A 21,373-nucleotide genomic window follows, 5' to 3' on the forward strand; every position below is an offset into this window, starting at 1 on the left:
GGCTCAGCGCTCGTACTGGTTACACATGCATTTCTTGTTCACTGATATTTGTGTTCACTGTGTTTATGAGAAGGAAGCATCTATCATTATCAGTAATGCAGAAAGTGGAGTTATTGCAGAAGCTTGATTCGGGTGTGTCTGTGTGGAGTCTTACTGAAGAATATGGTGTTGGAACTACCACTGTATACGATTTAAAGAAACAGAAAGATAGGTTACTGAAGTTTTATAGTGACAGTGATGTTCTACATTTATTCCAATAAGTCATTTACCATGTGTTTGATTCAGTTCATTTGAAGCTGTATATTTATGTATTATTGAATATTTTTGTTGGAAATAAAATATTTTTCTTGTCATTATTCCCTAAACAATAAACAACTATTTACATAGCATTTACATTGTATTAGGCATTATAAGTAATCTAGAGATGATTTTAAGTATATGGGAGGATGTGCTTAGGTCCGGTGCTCCACTGGGTCCTAAAGTCCACCTGCACTGAGACTGGTTAAATAAGGGACTTGAGCATACATGTTTATTTGGTATCTGCGGGGGGTCCCGGAACCAATGAGGAGGGATTCTGAAATCCAAAAAATTCTGAATTCCTAAATGCAACTGGCCCCAAGGATTTTGGATAAAGGATTGTGGACCTGTATTAGAATTCAAAGCAACATACACTAAGTGCTGGAGGGAGTCAGCAGACCAGGCAGCATATAACCATATAACAATCACAGCACGGAAACAGGCCATCTCGTCCCTCCTAGTCCATGCCGAACTCTTAATCTCACCTAGTCCCACCTACCCGCACTCAGCCCATAACCCTCCACTCCTTTCCTGTCCATATACCTATCCAATTTTACCTTAAATGACACAACTGAACTGGCCTCTACTACTTCTACAGGAAGCTCATTCCACACAGCTATCACTCTCTGAGTAAAGAAATACCCCCTCGTGTTTCCCTTAAACTTCTGCCCCCTAACTCTCAAATCATGTCCTCTCGTTTGAATCTCCCCTACTCTCAATGGAAACAGCCTATTCACGTCAACTCTATCTATCCCTCTCAAAATTTCAAATACCTCGATCAAATCCCCCCTCAACCTTCTACGCTCCAATGAATAGAGACCTAACTTGTTCAACCTTTCTCTGTAACTTAAGTGCTGAAACCCAGGTAACATCCTAGTAAATCGTCTCTGCACTCTCTCTAATTTATTGATATCTTTCCTATAATTCGGTGACCAGAACTGTACACAATATTCCAAATTCGGCCTTACCAATGCCTTGTACAATTTTAACATTACATCCCAACTCCTATATTCAATGCTTTGATTTATAAAGGCCAGCGTTCCAAAAGCCTTCTTCACCACCCTATCTACATGAGACTCCACCTTCAGGGAACTATGCACTGTTATTCCTAGATCTCTCTGTTCCACTGCATTCCTCAATACCCTACCATTTACCCTGTATGTTTTATGTTAAAATTACTCCAAGGTTGATCTAACACATCCCTCCCAGATAGCCCTCCATTTTTCTACCATCCTTGTGCCCATCTAAGAGTTTCTTATATGTCACTAATGTATCTGCCTCTACCACCAAGCCTGGCAGCAAATTCTACACACCCACCACTCTCTGTGTAAAAAACCTACCTCTGACATCCACTCTACACTTTCCTCCTATCACCTTAAAATTACTCACCCTCATATAACCTACTTTTGCTCTGAAAAAAATCTTCTGGCTGTCCACTCAATCTATGCCTCATATCATCCAGTACTCCTCCCTGCAGATACACATCCCTCCGTGCAGAGAGCTAGAGTGTCCTGACCAGCCGCATCACCAGAACTGCAGAGCATCTGACCACCTCCCTACAAAGGGTAGTGAGGATCACTGGGGTCTCTCTTCCAACCATCAGAGACATTTATGAGGAGCCCTCACATTCGCCCCACATCTCTTTGATCCCCTACCATCATGCAGGAGGTACCGTAACATTAGAACAAGTAATGTTAGGATGGTAAACAGCTTCTTCCCCCGGCCTGTTCTTCCTTTAAGACGACTGAACTCCCACCACCACCCAGGTCTCACACAGTCGCATTATACTGTTTACTTTTTAACTTGCATTGTAAATGCACCTTATTATTTGCTAATTTACGCGTGATAATATCACATGATGCGTTATAGGTGTGAGTTTTATGATCTGTGTTGTGCACCTTGGTCCAGAAGAATGTTGTTTTGTGTACAGCTGAATGACAATAAATTGAACTTGAAGCTTTGTCATGTCTCACCTGTTCCTGGGAAAAAGTAGTTCCCATACTTGTGGAAGGATACAGTCATGACCCTGTCTGTGAGGTAGAAGGCCTCCTGCACCCCATCGCCATGATGGATGTCGATGTCGATGTAGAGGACACGAGGGTGGTATCTACAGGAAGACAGCATCGATTACACCAGGCCAAAATTCTTCTTCTCATAGAGCGTAAAAACACAGAGGCTTTGCAGTTCATTGGTCAGACTGAATTTAGAGTACTGTGAGCAGTTTTGGGCTGCTTATCTAAGAAAAGATGTGATGCTTTTGGAGTGACCATAAGGCTTTCGGTTCTTTGCGGGAATGGGACCCACTCTCAAGGCCTCACAACCGGCAGCTTTTTGACATCCCAAGGACATGGCCTGGAAGACAAGCGCGCCTTCAGGGTACCAGATTTTCGTGGCTGATTCAGGGCCAGTGCCCTGACTGAGGCGTCGCAGGAGAACATGGAACAGGAGAACATAGCGGGTTAGCTGCCGTGGGCTGTGTGTCCAGAGACCTGAGCCCTGGGACCAACTGTCTGGGTGCAGAGCTTGGGAAATGCGACACATCAGACTTTTAACATCATAAATCAGCAGGCTGAATGTTATGTCTCCCCTCTTGCTGTGAAATGGGGACACAGTTTTTTCTCTTAGCAGGGAGACAGCCTGTGGTATGTCGAATGCATAGGTATGCCTGTGGTGAATGAGTAGTCTTTGGGGTACTGCAAGCCTGTGTCTTCATTGATGCTTTGCTGCACGCTTGAGTGCTCGGTGGGGGCCGCCGATGATTTTTGCTGGTGGGGAAGGGGGGCTTGCTGCCTTGCTGCTGTTTATGCATGGGAGGGGGGAGCTGGGGGGGTTCTTTGGTGTTCTAACGTTTAACTGTCATTCATTCTCTGGGGCATTCCTGTTTTCGGGGGTGTTTGAGAAGAAAAATAATTTCAGGATGTATATTATATACATTTCTCTGACATTAAATGTACCAATTGAACCTATTGAATTGTAAGATATAGGAGCAGAATTAAGCCATTTGGCCCATCGAATCTGCTCTACCATTCAATCATGGCTGATCTGGATCTTTTCCCCTCCTCAGCCCCACTCCCCAGTCTTCTCCCCGTAACTTTGATACTGTGTCCAATCAAGAACCTATCAAGCTCTGCCTTAAATACACCCAATGACTTGGCCTCCACAGCTGCCTATGGTAAGGAATTCCATAAATTCACCACCTTTGGCAAAAGAAATGTCTCTGTATCTGTTTTAAATGGATGCCCCTCTATCCTAAAGACGTGTCCTCTTGTCCTAGACTCTACCTGCATGGGAAACATCTACTCTGTCTAGGCCTTTCAGCATTCAAAAGGTTTCAATGACATGCCCCCTCAACCTTCTAAATTCCAGTGAGTACACGCCGAGCCATCAAATGTTCCTTATATGATAAACCTTTCATTCCAGGAATTGTCCTTGTGAACCCTCCCTAATGTTAGCACAGGAGTCCAAAACTGTTCTCAATTCTCAAGGTGAAGCCGCACCAGTGCCTTATAAAGCCTCAGCATCACATCCCTGTTCTGGCATTCTCGACCTCTTGAACTAAATGCTAACATTGCATTTGCCTTCCTCACCACCAACTCCACCTGCAAGTTAAGCTTCAGGGTGTTCTGCACAAGGTCTCCCAAGTCCATTTGCATCTTAGATTTTTGGATTTTCTTCCTGCTCAGAAAATAGTCCGCACATTGATTTCTACTACCAAAGTGCGTGACCATGTATTTTCCATTGTATTTCATTTGCCACTTCCTTGACCATTCTCCTAACCTTCTGCAGCCTACCTGTTTCCTCAACACTACCTGCACTTCCACCAATCTTTGTATCATCTACAAACCAGGCAACAAGGCCAACTATTCCATTATCTAAATCATTGATATACAGCATAAAAAGAACTGGTCTTAACACCGACCCCTGCGGAACACCACTAGTCACTGGTAACTAACTAGAAAAGGATTCTTTTATTCCCACTCGCTGCCTCCTACCAATCGGCCAATGCTCTAACTGTGGCAGTAACTTTCCTGTAATGCCATGGGCTCTTAACTTGGTGCAGCACCTTGTCAAAGGTCTTCTGAAAATCCAATGGTATAATAGCCCCCTTTACCTATTCTACATGTAAACTCCTCAAAGAATTCCAACAGGTTTGTCAGGTAAGATTTTCCCTTGAGGAAACCATGCTGACTTTGTCCTATCTTGTCCTGTGTCACCAAGTACTCCATAACCTCATTCTTAACTACTTACTCCAACATCTTCCCAACCACTGAGTTCAGGATAACTGGTCTATAATTTCCTTTCTGCTACCTCCCTCCTTTCTTAAAGAGTGACATTTACAATTTTCCAGTCCTCTGGCACCATGCCAGAGTCCAATGATTTTTGAAATATCATTTACTAACGCCTCCACAATCTGAAATACTGCTACATTAGACTTCACTTTTTCCCTATCAAATTTCAAGTTGAACTCAATCACATTGTGATCACTGCTTCCTGAGGGTTCTTTTACCTTAAGCTCCCTAATCACCTCTAGTTCATTACATAATACGGCATCCAGTTCAGCAGATCCCTAGTAGGCACAATGACAAGCTGTTCTAAAAAGCCATCTCATAGGCATTCAAAAAACTCACTCTCTTGAGATCCATTACCAATCTAATTTTCCTAATTGATGTGCATGTTAAAATCTCCCAACACTATCTTACCATTGCCCTTTTAACAAGCCTTTTCTGTTTCCATTTGTAATCTGTGGTCCTCATCCCAGCTCTTGAAGGCTTGTATATAACTGCCATCAGGATCCTTTTATTGTTGCAGTTTCTCAACTCAACCCACAAAGATTCAACATCTTCCAATCCTGTCACATCTTTCTCCTGATTCGATGCCATTCTTCACCAGAACCATGCCACCATTCCTATCCCTACGATATCACGTGTAACCTTGGACATTTAGCTCCTAACTACAACCATCTTTCAGCCATGATTCAGTGATGGCCACAACATCATGCCTGACAATCTCTAATAGTGCAACATGATCATCCACCTTATTTCTTATACTCTGCACATTGAGATTTAACACTTTGAGTACTGTATTTGCTACCCTTTTTGATTCTGCATCCCTCATGCTCTGATACTCACCCAGCTAGCTGCAATGTTGTCCTTTCATCTGCTTGCCCATCCTGACAGTCTGACTGTATGCTATCTTTGCTTTTTTTTAAACCATCCATTCTATCCTAAGTCCCTTCACTCTGCCAAATGAGTTTAAACCTTCCTTAACAGATCATACCTCCCTCAGAAGAGATCCCAGTGATCCAAGAACCTGAAGTCCTGCTCCCTGCACCAGCTTCTCAGCCTCACATTAATTTGCCAAATTATGTTATTCCTACCCTCACTGGTGCGTGGAATAGGCACCAATCCAGAAATTACAACCTTGGAGGTCCTGCTTCTTAGCTTTCTACCAAGCCCTCTAAATTCTCTTTTCAGGACCTCTTTGCTTTTCCTTCCTATGTCATTGGTACCAATATATACCGAGACATCTGGCTTCCCCCCCTCCCCCCACCCCTCCAAAATGTTGCGGACATGATTCAAGACGTCCCTAACCCTGTCACACAGGAGGCAACGACCATCTGTTCACATCCACAGAATCTCCTGTTTCACTGACTATCGAGCCCCCTATCACTACCACTCCCTTCTTTTCCCTCTTTCCCTTCTGCACCACGGACTCACACTAAGTACCAGTAAGCCAGCATCTGTGGAGTTCCCCCGGGAGGTCATCCCCCACAACAGCATCCAAAATGGTATACTTGTTATGGAGGGGAATGGCCTCAGGGGTGCTCTGTGCTAACTGCCTACTCTCATTTCCATTTCTCCTGACAGTCACCCAGCTACTTGCCTTCTGCAACTTCGGGGTGACTACTTCCCTGTAACTCTGATCAATTATCTCTTCACTCTCCCATACAAGCCGAAGGTCATCCAGCTGCTGCTCCAGATCCATAACACAGTCTTCAAGAGGCTGCAGCTAGTAGCACTTTGCGCAGATGCAGTTCCTTGGGAGACTCTGGGTCTCCAACACCCAGCATGAAGAACACACAACAGCCATTTACTACACAGGTACAGTAGGAGAAAGAAAAAGGGATCCTTATCAGAAACTTACCCACAGCCAATGCCTCCTTTGAGCCAAAGTCTGACGTTCCTACTCGAACTGGCCTGCTCCCAACAATGGCGGCCCATTGAGAGGGTCCAGGAGGTTCTCAAGAATTATTCCAGGAATGAAAGGGTTAATGTATGAAGAGCATTTGGTGGTACAGGGCCCGTACTAGCTGGAGATTAGAAGAATGTGGGGGGGATATCATTGAAACCTATTGAATATTGAAAGGCCTATATACAGTGGATGTGGAGAGGATGTTACCTATAGCGGGGGAGTTGAGGACCAGAGGCATTAGCCTCAGGATAGATGGACATCCATTTAGAATGGAGATGAGGAGGAATTTCTTTAGCCAGAGCTTGGTGAATCTGTCCAATTCATTGCCATAGACGGTTGTGAAGGCCAAGTCATTGGGGATATTTAAAGCAGAAGTTGGTAGGTTCTTGATTAGTCAGGGTGCCAAAGGTCACGGAAGAAGGCAGGTAAATGAGAGGGATAATAAAATCTGACATGATCAAATGGCGAAGCAGACTTGACAGGCTGAATGGCCTAATTCTCCTCCCACGCCTCATGGGATTTGATAACACTCAATGATCGGAAATGCTTTGCCCGTGATGGTCCAGGCCTTTCTGTTCACTACAATGGTGGGAAAGGCCTCGCTTGTGATGGACTGGGTCTTTCTGTTCCCCTCAATCCCCACTGGCACCCAAAAATCCACAAACATCCCCAAAATTGCAACACGACCCAAAAACTAAAACATATATGCACTTGATTTATCTAGCATCTTCTGACACTTCAAAGTGTTTTAGAGTGGGAAACACCACTATTTGTGTGAAATAGAATCAAAGTGTCTTACTTCAACAGTTCAAGGATCCCGATGACAATGTCATTGACGTAACAGAAGCCCGAAGCCTGGGGAAGAGAAGAATTTAAAGTCAAAGCTAAAGTTTACTACCTTATGTTGAATGCCAAGCAACTGAACTTTGTCCTATGCGGGGCCTTGTCAAAGGCCTTGTGAAAGACCACGTAGACAGCATCTTTCATCAACTGATTTCATCTCCCTGCTTTCATCAACTTTTATGGTAACTTCCTCGAAAAACTCTAAGGTTGTTTAGACACAACCCACCATGCACAAATCCATGTTGACTATGCCTAATCAGACCATCTATCCAAATACTCATATAACTGATCCCTTGGAATACCTTCCAATGATTTTCCCGTTACTGGTGTCAGGCTCACCGGTCTGTAATTTCTTGGCTTTTTCTTAGAGCCTTTCTTACACAAAGGAATAACACTATCTTCCAATCCACACCCATGCTAGGGCCTCCCACAGCATCCACGGAAACACTTCGTCAGGCCCTGAGGAATTATTCACCCTAATTTGCCTCGAGACAGCAAACACCTCCTCCCTGAAGTCTGTATATGGTCCCTGACCTTGCTGCTGCTCTGCCTCACATCTATATATACTCTGTGTCTGCCTCAGACACAGTAATGTGAGTAAACACAGGTACAAAATATCCATTTAAGATCTCCCCTGTCTCTTTTGGCTCCACGCATAGATGACCACTTTGACTTTCCAGAGGTAAAACTTGGTCCCTTGCAATCCTTTTGCTCTAAATCTATCTGTGGAAGCCCCAGGGATTCTCCTTCAGCTAGTCTGCTACAGCAACCTCTTGCCTTCATTTAGCTTTCCTGATTTCCTTCTGAAGTGTTCTCTTGCACTTCTTACCTCATTTGATCCCTCTTCCCTGTACCTGCTATGAACTTCCTTCTGGTTCTCAACCAAGGCCTTAATATCTCTTGAAAACTAAGGTTCCCTAAACTTGTTACCTTTTCCTTTTATTATGACGGGAACTTTGAAAGTCTATACTCTCAAAATTTCACTTTTGAGGGCCTCCCAATCCACACTTGCCAGATCCTTTCTGATACCATTAAAATTGGCCTTTCTCCATTTAGAACCTCATCCCAAGGATCAGATCTATCCTTCTCTATAATTATCTTGAAATTAATGGCCCATATATTACTACACTGAGATTCATTTTCTTGCAGGCATTTACCGGGAAATAAAGAAATACAGGAGAATTCATGAAAAACTATACACAGAGACTGAAAAACAACCAACATGCGAAAGACAAACAGTGCAAGTAGAATAATACTGAGAACATGAGAAATCCTGGAAATCGATGCCACTGTGTTGAGTTTCTTCGTGAGAGACGTGGACGAGGAAATGCATTTCAAACATTTTCACGTCAGCAGTAGATGATTTAGTTCATCTGATTCGCATCGGTGTACAGACATGGCGGAGAAGAAGCAACTGGAAATGCGTAGGAGGAAATGCGATGCGACCAAGCGAACCAATCACAGCTGTTGTGGTCTGCGACACTGCGACACGAGTTAATTTTTTGGGGAGGTGCACGTCACCCTACGCGGTACCTATGGCGTAGATGCGACGCACAAGTATAAATCAGCCTTTGGTCTGATCCGTGAGTGTTGTGTGTAACTGACTCTTTTCATCGGATGGTGCAATACCTCGAATTTCTTGGCATGGTGAAGTCCTCCTGCCCAGTTGATGGCGATATCGCACACCTGGAGACACAAACACAGTAAATCACGAAGAAGAAAAAATCTGCAGATGCTGGAAGTTCCAGCAACGCGCACAAAATGCTGGAGGAACTCAGCAGGCCAGGCAGCATCAATGGAAAAAAGTACAGTCAATGTTTCAGGCCAAAGCCCTTCAGCAGGACTGGAGAAAAATGCTGAGGAGCAGATTTGAAAGGTGGGGGGAGTCGAGAGAGAAATGCCAGGAGATAGGTAAAACTTGGATGGTAGCTTCCAATCACCTGATGGCATGAACATTGATTTCTCAGACTTCCAGTAATGACTCCACCCACCCCTCCCTCTCCAAGTTTCACCTATCGCCTGGCATTTCTCTCTCGACTCCCCCCACCTTTCAAATCTGCTCCTCAGCACTTTTCTCCAGTCCTGCCAAAAGGTTTCGGCCCGAAACATCAACTATACTTTTTTCCATAGATGCTGCCTGTCCTGCTGAGTTCCTCCAGCATTTTGTGTGTGTCACACAGTAAATCAACCCAATTCCAGCACCAAGAGCCAGGGTGTGCAGCATAAGCAAGAGGCAGGGCAGAGAACAGGGAAAGAAAAAGATAGCAGGAAAGAGCGAGAAGACCATAAGATATAGGTGCAGATATAGTCTGCTCCGCCATTCAATCATGGGCTGATCCAATTCTTCCCGTCATCCCCACTCCCCTGCCTTCACCCCATACCCTTTGATGTCCTGGCTAATCAAGAACTTATCTATTTCTGCCTTAAATGCACCCAATGACTTGGCCTTCACAGCTGATCGTGGCAACAAATTCCAGTTTTACCACCATCTGACTAAAATAATTTCGCTGCATCTCTGTTCTAAATGGACATCTTTCAATCCTGACGTCGTGCCTTCTTGTCGTAGAATCTCCTACCATGGGAAATAACTTTGCCCTATCTAATCTGTTCAGACCTTTTAACATTTGGAATATTTCTATGAGATCCCCCCTCATTCTCCTGAACTCCAGGGAATACAGCCCAAGAGCTGCCAGACGTTCCTCATTCAGTAACCCTTTCATTCCTGGAATCATTCTCATTAATCTTCTCTGAACCCTCTCCAAAGTCAGTATATCCTTTCTAAAATAAGGAGCCCAAAACTGCACGCAATACTCCAAGTGTGGTCTCACAAGTGCCTTACAGAGCCTCAACATCACATCCCTGATCCTATACTCTATTCCTCTAGAAATGAATTCCAACATTGCATTTGCCTTCTTCACCACCAACTCAACCTGGAGAAGGTAGGCTTGCTAGGGAAAAAGTGCATGAGATATTATGAAGGGTTGGAGTGAAGGTGAGGGCAAAGTCGCCATGATAGCATAGTGTTTAGCGCAACACTATTACAGCTCAGGGCATCAGTGTCCTCTGTGAGGAGTTTGTAGGTCCTCCCTGTGAAATGTAAGGGGTTTACCCAGATGATAAAGTTTCCTCCCACAGTCCTACTGGTTAGGTTAATTGTCCCGTGATCAGGTTAGGGTTTAATTGGGGTTGTCGGGAGGTGCTGGGTAGTGCAGTTTGAAAGGCCGGAAGGGCCTGTTCTGCTGTGTATCTCCAAACAAAACAAGTAAAGAAACAGATGGGAAAGTCTGTGAAACACGAAGGATGTTTCCAATAGTGGGAGAGTCTCAGAGTAAAGGTTAGCTTTATTTGTCACATGTACATTGAAACACACAGTGAGATGTGTTGTTTGCACCAACAACTAACACACTGGAAGGATGCGCTGGGGGCAGCCCACAAGTGTCACCACGCTTCTGGCACCAACATGGCACGCCCTCAACTTCTTAACCCTAACCCGTACGTCTTTGGAATGTGGGAGGAAACTGGAGCACCCGCAGAAAACATACAGAGTCATGGGGAGAACGTATAAACTTCTTGCAGACAACAGCAGGAAATGAACCGTGATCTTACAGCTGGTATACTGTAAAGTGTTATGATAACCACCACGTAACTGTGCCACCCACAAACAGAGGGACATCCCTTTCCAACGGAAACGGAGAGGAATTTCTTTAGCCAGAGGGTGGTGAATCTATGGAATTCATTGCTACAGATGGTTGTGGAGGCCAAGTCAGTGGGTATATTTAAAATGGAGGTTGATAGGTTCTTGATTAGTCAAGGTGTCAAAGGTTAGTCAGATTAGTCAGGAGAATGGGGTTGTGAGGGATAATAAATCAAACATGATGGAATGGTTGGGAAAGTGTGGGGAAGGAGGTCTGAGGGAGCAGTCAGACTAGGGAACTGGACTGACACAAATCTACGCCAATGCATGAGACTGAGATCAGGCAAGTGCAGGGTGCGAAGTGGGTTACAGAGCCTTCCACAACACTGAAATCCCTCACCCCCCTTGCTGCAAAGCAACGCCCAACTATTTATTCATGGATGAAGTCACAGTGACAGATTTACCTTGTTATTCAGTTGTGTCGCTCCCTGCAGAGAAGCTCCCGTATAGCGCGAGCAGAATTCAAATAATCCAGGAAAAACTGGACTAAAAACACAATACAAGTTTCATTCAGTTACAAGCAGGGCAACTGCCCTGTCCATGACAACAAGAAACTTCACAGTTGTGGACACTGCTCTGCTTTTCATAGAAACCAGCCTCCCTCCCCCATGGACTCTGCCTCAGTAAAGCAGCCAGCATTATCAAACATCCCAACTACCCCAGTCATTCTCCCTTCCTTCTCACATTGGACGTAGAGTATTAATATATGAAATAATCAGTATCTCAGTACACAAGACAATGATAACCCAACACCATCTAGGTACACAAGACAATGATAACCCAACACCATCTAGGTACACAAGACAATGATAACCCAATACCATCTCAGTACACAAGACAATAAACCACACAACATCTCAGTACACAGGGCAATAAACCACCCAGCATCTCAGTACACAGGGCAATAAACCACCCAGCATCTCAGTACACAGGGCAATAAACCACCCAGTATCTCAGTACACAGGACAATAAACCACCCAGTATCTCAGTACACAGGACAATAAACCACCCAGCATCTCAAGTATACAGGACAATAAACCACCCATTATCTCAGTACACAGGACAATAAACCACCCAGTATCTCAGTACACAGGACAATGATAAACCAACAGTATCTCAGTACACAGGACATAGAAAAACGACCCAGTATCTCAGTACACAGGACAATGATAAACCACCCAGCATCTCAGTACACAGGACAATGATAAATCACCCAGTATCTCACTACACAGGACAATGATAAATCACCCAGTATCTCACTACACAGGACAATGATAAACCACCCAGCATCTCAGTACACAGGACAATGATAAATCACCCAGTATCTCACTACACAGGACAATGATAAATCACCCAGCATCTCAGTACACAGGACAATAAACCACCCAGTATCTCAGTACACAGGACAATAAACCACCCAGTAACTCAGTACACAGGACAATAAACCAACCAGCATCTCAGTACACAGGACAATAAACCACCCAGTATCTCAGTACACAGGACAATAAACCACCCAGTATCTCAGTACACAGGACAATAAACCACCCAGTATCTCAGTACACAGGACAATAAACCACCCAGTATCTCAGTACACAGGACAATGATAAATCACCCAGCATCTCAGTACACAGGACAATAAACCACCCAGTATCTCAGTACACAGGACAATAAACCACCCAGTATCTCAGTACACAGGACAATAAACCACCCAGTATCTCAGTACACAGGACAATAAACCACCCAGTATCTCAGTACACAGGACAATGATAAACCACCCAGCATCTCACTACACAGGACAATAAACCACCCAGTATCTCAGTACACAGGACAATAAACCACCCAGCATCTCAGTACGTAGGACAATAAACCACCAAGTATCTCAGTACACAGGACAATAAACCACCCAGTATCTCAGTACACAGGACAATGATAAACCACCCAGTATCTCAGTACACAGGACAATGATAAACCACCCAGTATCTCAGTACACAGGACAATAAACCACCCAGCATCTCAGTACACAGGACAATAAACCACCCAGCATCTCAGTACACAGGAGAATGATAAACCACCCAGTATCTCAGTACACAGGACAATAAACCACCCAGTATCTCAGTACACAGGACAATAAACCACCCAGTATCTCAGTACACAGGACAATAAACCACCCAGTATCTCAGTACACAGGACAATAAACTACCCAGTATCTCAGTACACAGGACAATGATAAATCACCCAGCATCTCAGTACACAGGACAATAAACCACCCAGTATCTCAGTACACAGGACAATAAACCACCCAGTATCTCAGTACACAGGACAATAAACCACCCAGTATCTCAGTACACAGGACAATAAACCACCCAGTATCTCAGTACACAGGACAATGATAAACCACCCAGCATCTCACTACACAGGACAATAAACCACCCAGTATCTCAGTACACAGGACAATAAACCACACAACATCTCAGTACACAGGGCAATAAACCACCCAGCATCTCAGTACACAGGGCAATAAACCACCCAGCATCTCAGTACACAGGGCAATAAACCACCCAGTATCTCAGTACACAGGACAATAAACCACCCAGTATCTCAGTACACAGGACAATAAACCACCCAGCATCTCAGTATACAGGACAATAAACCACCCATTATCTCAGTACACAGGACAATAAACCACCCAGTATCTCAGTACACAGGACAATGATAAACCAACAGTATCTCAGTACACAGGACATAGAAAAACGACCCAGTATCTCAGTACACAGGACAATGATAAACCACCCAGCATCTCAGTACACAGGACAATGATAAATCACCCAGTATCTCACTACACAGGACAATGATAAATCACCCAGTATCTCACTACACAGGACAATGATAAACCACCCAGCATCTCAGTACACAGGACAATGATAAATCACCCAGTATCTCACTACACAGGACAATGATAAATCACCCAGCATCTCAGTACACAGGACAATAAACCACCCAGTATCTCAGTACACAGGACAATAAACCACCCAGTAACTCAGTACACAGGACAATAAACCAACCAGCATCTCAGTACACAGGACAATAAACCACCCAGTATCTCAGTACACAGGACAATAAACCACCCAGTATCTCAGTACACAGGACAATAAACCACCCAGTATCTCAGTACACAGGACAATAAACCACCCAGTATCTCAGTACACAGGACAATGATAAATCACCCAGCATCTCAGTACACAGGACAATAAACCACCCAGTATCTCAGTACACAGGACAATAAACCACCCAGTATCTCAGTACACAGGACAATAAACCACCCAGTATCTCAGTACACAGGACAATAAACCACCCAGTATCTCAGTACACAGGACAATGATAAACCACCCAGCATCTCACTACACAGGACAATAAACCACCCAGTATCTCAGTACACAGGACAATAAACCACCCAGCATCTCAGTACGTAGGACAATAAACCACCAAGTATCTCAGTACACAGGACAATAAACCACCCAGTATCTCAGTACACAGGACAATGATAAACCACCCAGTATCTCAGTACACAGGACAATGATAAACCACCCAGTATCTCAGTACACAGGACAATAAACCACCCAGCATCTCAGTACACAGGACAATAAACCACCCAGCATCTCAGTACACAGGAGAATGATAAACCACCCAGTATCTCAGTACACAGGACAATAAACCACCCAGTATCTCAGTACACAGGACAATAAACCACCCAGTATCTCAGTACACAGGACAATAAACCACCCAGTATCTCAGTACACAGGACAATAAACCACCCAGTATCTCAGTACACAGGACAATGATAAATCACCCAGCATCTCAGTACACAGGACAATAAACCACCCAGTATCTCAGTACACAGGACAATAAACCACCCAGTATCTCAGTACACAGGACAATAAACCACCCAGTATCTCAGTACACAGGACAATAAACCACCCAGTATCTCAGTACACAGGACAATGATAAACCACCCAGCATCTCACTACACAGGACAATAAACCACCCAGTATCTCAGTACACAGGACAATGATAAACCACCCAGTATCTCAGTACACAGGACAATGATAAACCACCCAGTATCTCAGTACACAGGGCAATAAACCACCCAGCATCTCAGTACACAGGACAATAAACCACCCAGTATCTCAGTACACAGGACAATAAACCACCCAGCATCTCAGTATACAGGACAATAAACCACCCATTATCTCAGTACACAGGACAATAAACCACCCAGTATCTCAGTACACAGGACAATGATAAACCAACAGTATCTCAGTACACAGGACATAGAAAAACGACCCAGTATCTCAGTACACAGGACAATGATAAACCACCCAGCATCTCAGTACACAGGACAATGATAAATCACCCAGTATCTCACTACACAGGACAATGATAAATCACCCAGTATCTCACTACACAGGACAATGATAAACCACCCAGCATCTCAGTACACAGGACAATGATAAATCACCCAGTATCTCACTACACAGGACAATGATAAATCACCCAGCATCTCAGTACACAGGACAATAAACCACCCAGTATCTCAGTACACAGGACAATAAACCACCCAGTATCTCAGTACACAGGACAATAAACCAACCAGCATCTCAGTTCACAGGACAATAAACCACCCAGTATCTCAGTACACAGGACAATAAACCACCCAGTATCTCAGTACACAGGACAATAAACCACCCAGTATCTCAGTACACGGGACAATAAACCACCCAGTATCTCAGTACACAGGACAATGATAAATCACCCAGCATCTCAGTACACAGGACAATAAACCACCCAGCATCTCAGTACACAGGACAATAAACCACCCAGTATCTCAGTACACAGGACAATAAACCACCCAGTATCTCAGTACACAGGACAATAAACCACCCAGTATCTCAGTACACAGGACAATAAACCACCCAGTATCTCAGTACACAGGACAATGATAAATCACCCAGCATCTCAGTACACAGGACAATAAACCACCCAGCATCTCAGTACACAGGACAATAAACCACCCAGTATCTCAGTACACAGGACAATAAACCACCCAGTATCTCAGTACACAGGACAATAAACCACCCAGTATCTCAGTACACAGGACAATGATAAACCACCCAGCATCTCACTACACAGGACAATAAACCACCCAGTATCTCAGTACACAGGACAATAAACCACCCAGCATCTCAGTACGTAGGACAATAAACCACCAAGTATCTCAGTACACAGGACAATAAACCACCCAGTATCTCAGTACACAGGACAATGATAAACCACCCAGTATCTCAGTACACAGGACAATGATAAACCACCCAGTATCTCAGTACACAGGACAATAAACCACCCAGCATCTCAGTACACAGGACAATAAACCACCCAGCATCTCAGTACACAGGAGAATGATAAACCACCCAGTATCTCAGTACACAGGACAATAAACCACCCAGTATTTCAGTACACAGGACAATAAACCACCCAGTATCTCAGTACACAGGACAATAAACCACCCAGTATCTCAGTACACAGGACAATAAACCACCCAGTATCTCAGTACACAGGACAATAAACCACCCAGTATCTCAGTACACAGGACAATGATAAATCACCCAGCATCTCAGTACACAGGACAATAAACCACCCAGTATCTCAGTACACAGGACAATAAACCACCCAGTATCTCAGTACACAGGACAATAAACCACCCAGTATCTCAGTACACAGGACAATAAACCACCCAGTATCTCAGTACACAGGACAATGATAAACCACCCAGCATCTCACTACACAGGACAATAAACCACCCAGTATCTCAGTACACAGGACAATGATAAACCACCCAGTATCTCACTACACAGGACAATAAATCACCCAGCATCTCAGTACACAGGACAATAAACCACCCAGTATCTCAGTACACAGGACAATAAACCACACAGCATCTCACTACACAGGTCAATAAACCACCCAGTATCTCACTACACAGGACAATGATAAACCACCCAGTATCTCAGTACACAGGACAATAAACCACCCAGTATCTCAGTACACAGGACAATGATAAACCACCCAGTATCTCACTACACAGGACAATAAATCACCCAGCATCTCAGTACACAGGACAATGATAAATCACCCAGTATCTCAGTACACAGGACAATGATAAACCACCCAGTATCTCAGTACACAGGACAATAAACCACCCAGTATCTCAGTACACAGGACAATAATCCACCCAGTATCTCAGTACACAGGACATTGAAAAACCACCCAGTATCTCAGTACACAGGACAATGATAAACCACCAAGTATCTCAGTACACAGGACAACAAACCACCCAGTATCTCAGTACACAGGACAATAAACCACCCATTATCTCAGTACAGAGGACAATAAACCACCCAGTATCTCAGTACACAGGACAATGATAAACCACCCAGTATCTCACTACACAGGACAATAAATCACCCAGCATCTCAGTACACAGGGCAATAAACCACCCAGTATCTCAGTACACAGGACAATAAACCACACAGCATCTCACTACACAGGACAATAAACCACCCAGTATCTCAGTACACAGGACAATAAACCACCCAGTATCTCACTACACAGGACAATGATAAACCACCCAGTATCTCAGTACACAGGACAATAAACCACCCAGTATCTCAGTACACAGGACAATGATAAACCACCCAGTATCTCAGTACACAGGACAATAAATCACCCAGCATCTCAGTACACAGGACAATGATAAATCACCCAGTATCTCAGTACACAGGACAATGATAAACCACCCAGTATCTCAGTACACAGGACAATAAACCACCCAGTATCTCAGTACACAGGACAATAATCCACCCAGTATCTCAGTACACAGGACATTGAAAAACCACCCAGTATCTCAGTACACAGGACAATGATAAACCACCCAGTATCTCAGTACACAGGACAACAAACCACCCAGTATCTCAGTACACAGGACAATAAACCACCCATTATCTCAGTACACAGGACAATGATAAACCACCCAGTGTCTCCATACACAGGACAATAAAACACCCAGTATCTCAGTACACAAGACAATGATAAACCAACAGCATCTCAGTACACAGGACAATGAAAAAACCACCCAGTATCTCAGTACACAAGACAATAAACCACCCAACATCTCAGTACACAGGACAATAAACCACCAATTATCTCAGTACGCAGGACAATAAACCACCCAGCATCTCAGTACACAGGACAATAAACCACCCAGCATCTCAGTACACAGGACAATAAACCACCCAGTATCTCAGTACACAGGACAATAAACCACCCAGTATCTCAGTACACAGGACAATAAACCACCCAGTATCTCAGTACACAGGACAATGATAAACCACCCAGTATCTCAGTACACAGGACAATGATAAACCACCCAGTATCTCAGTACACAGGACAATGATAAACCACCCAGTATCTCAGTACACAGGACAATAAACCACCCAGTATCTCAGTACACAGGACAACAAACCACCCAGTATCTCAGTACACAGGAATGATAAATCACCCAGTATCTCAGTACACAGGACAATGATAAACCACCCAGTATCTCAGTACACAGGACAATGATAAACCACCCAGTATCTCAGTACACAGGACAATGATAAACCACCCAGTATCTCAGTACACAGGACAATGATAAACCACCCAGTATCTCAGTACACAGGACAATAAACCACCCAGCATCTCAGTACACAGGACAATGATAAACCACCCAGTATCTCAGTACACAGGACAACAAACCACCCAGTATCTCAGTACACAGGACTATAAACCACCCAGTATCTCAGTACACAGGAGAATGATAAACCACCCAGTATCTCAGTACACAGGACAATAAACCACCCAGTATCTCAGTACACAGGAGAATAAACCACCCAGTATCTCAGTACACAGGAGAATGATAAACCACCCAGTATCTCAGTACACAGGACAATAAACCACCCAGCATCTTAGTACACAGGACAATGATAAACCACCCAGCTACTTAACAGTTAAACACACACAGGTTGCTGGAGGAACTCCACAGGTCAGGTAGCACAGCATTTATGGAGAGGTATAAACAGTTCACGCTTGGGTCAAGACGCTTTATCAAGTCGGGTGAGGGGTCTCTGTCCAAAACATTGACTCTTTATTCCCCTCCATAGACGCTGTCCGTCCTGCTGAGTTGCTCCAGGATTTAAAGAGCAAACACGAGGAAATCTGCAGATGCTGGAAATTGAAACAACACACACAAAATGCTGGTGGAACACAGCAGTCCAGGCAGCATCTATAGGGAGAAGCGCTGTCGACGTTTCGGTCCTGACGAAGGGTCTCGGCCCAAAACGTCGACAGCACTTCTCCCTATAGATGTTGCCTGGCCTGCTGTGTTCCACCAGCATTTTGTGTGTGTTGTTGTTCCTCCAGGATTTTATGTGTACTGCTCTGGATTTCGAGCATCTGCAAGAGCTCGTGATTAAAAATGACCAGTTTGGAGACCGAGCTGACTAAATTTCAGATCCCACATATACAGGAGTAAGACCAGACAATTACCCACCATCTAAATCATAGCTCTGCAACACCTACATATGAAGAATTGCTCAAAGTACCAGGATCATGGCCTTCCATACTCCTCCCATCCATCTGCATATCCAAACTTCTTTTAAATGTTGAAATCAAACCTGCATCCACCAATTTGTCTAGCAGCTCGTTCCACACTCTCACCACCCTCTGAGTGAAGAATTTCACCTCAGGTTCCCCTTAAACCTTTTACCCTTAACCTATGATCTCTGGTATACTTCTTGTGCTCTTAATCTCTTCGCTAACTTTCAGTTCCCTGGCCCTGATCACCTCACCTACACCATGGATGTCCAGTCCCTGTACATTCCCATTCCCCGTCAGGGCCTGAAAGCTCTCCAGCTCTCTGCTTCTTTCTCAATAAAACAACCAATCTTTTCCCCTCCACCATCTGGCTCTCACCCTCGACAATTTCTCCTTCGACTCCTCCCACTTCCTCCAGAATTGAGAGATAGCTCTAATGGGCCCTAGCTATGCCTGCCTTTCTGCTGGCTATGTAGAACAGTCCATGTTCCAAGCCTTTCTTGGTAATGCTTCTCAGGATGTATATTGTATCCATTTCTCTGACATTAAATTGTACCTTTGAAACCTTTGATATTGGAGATGCCCCAAAGGAAATCCATGAAAATGATTGCAGGATCGAAAGGCTTATAACGAGGAGCATTTGATGGCTCTGGGCCTGTACTCACTGGAATTCAGAAGAATGGGGGGTGGGGGAGGATCTCATTCAAACCTATCCAGTGTTGATAGGCCGAGATAGAGTGGATTAACAGCGGACCAATCTATCATTAGCAATGGACCAATCGATTCACAGACAGAACGAGCTTCACATAGGTCAGGGTGAAGAGTTTATAAAAGGAATGTTTCACAGGGCTCGGCGCATTAGTGGTGATCCAATTGATTCATTAGAAGTAGAAAATGAAAGTAAAGCAGGGTCAAAGCGGAACCTCATTTTGTGGGTAGACCAGTGCAGAAGTGGAAATCTGAGGCGTAGCTCAAGAGGCTTCGGTGAGGAGGCACAGGTAAGGCTGCTGTTGCAGTTGAATAAAAAGTCACCAAATTACAGCTAATTAAATAAAGTAGGGATGATGCAGGATCAGGTGATGTGCAATAGCTGCATGACGTGGGAGCTGCTGGACCCCAATGTGGTTCCTGGTGACCACATCTGCAGCAAGTGTTGGCTGCTCGAGGAACTCGGACTCTAAGTTGATGAACTGGAATCGGAGCTTCATACACTGAGGCACATCGGGGAGGGGGAGAGTTCCCTGGATTCTCTGTTTCAGGAGGTAGGCACACCCATTAGATTAGCTGCCTCAAGTTCGGACTGTGGCCAGGGACAAGAGGGTGTGACTGCGAGTGAGGCGGGTAGAGGTTACAAGAGACAGCGCTGGAGGAGCCTCAGCCCTTGAGCTTGTCCAACAGGTCTGAGATTCTTGCTCCCTGTGTGGATGAGAGTGGGGCTGTAGGAAGGACCAGCAACCTAACTGTGGCACCGTAGTTCAGGGAGCCATTCAAGAGGGGGGAAAAAGAGAAATGTAGTGGTAATTGGGGATAGTATAGTCAGGGGAATAAACAGAGTTCTCTGTCGTGAGGATAGAACACCCCAAAGGCTGTGTTCGGGACATCTTATCTGAAATGCAGAGGAATTTGCAGTGGGAGGGGCAAGTTCCAGTTGTCCTGGTCAGT

The 21,373-nt window shown here is 44.5% G+C and overlaps 1 protein-coding gene across 2 annotated transcripts in view; it reads right to left on the reverse strand.

Moving 5' to 3' along the window:
• hdac3 (histone deacetylase 3) overlaps positions 1 to 21,373 on the reverse strand; it is a 79,416-nt gene that overhangs the window by 39,706 nt on the left and 18,337 nt on the right. For both annotated transcript variants that reach the window (XM_059990715.1, XM_059990716.1), the window contains 4 exons: positions 11,431 to 11,512; positions 8,962 to 9,018; positions 7,289 to 7,344; positions 2,271 to 2,404 (listed from right to left, as the gene is read on the reverse strand). In XM_059990715.1, coding sequence (XP_059846698.1) covers positions 2,271 to 2,404; positions 7,289 to 7,344; positions 8,962 to 9,018; positions 11,431 to 11,512 — 329 coding nt within the window. The remainder of the gene's footprint in view (positions 1 to 2,270; positions 2,405 to 7,288; positions 7,345 to 8,961; positions 9,019 to 11,430; positions 11,513 to 21,373) is intronic.

The sequence above is a fragment of the Hypanus sabinus genome, chromosome 15, assembly GCF_030144855.1.
Source record: "Hypanus sabinus isolate sHypSab1 chromosome 15, sHypSab1.hap1, whole genome shotgun sequence".
Taxonomy (NCBI): Eukaryota; Metazoa; Chordata; class Chondrichthyes; order Myliobatiformes; family Dasyatidae; genus Hypanus; species Hypanus sabinus.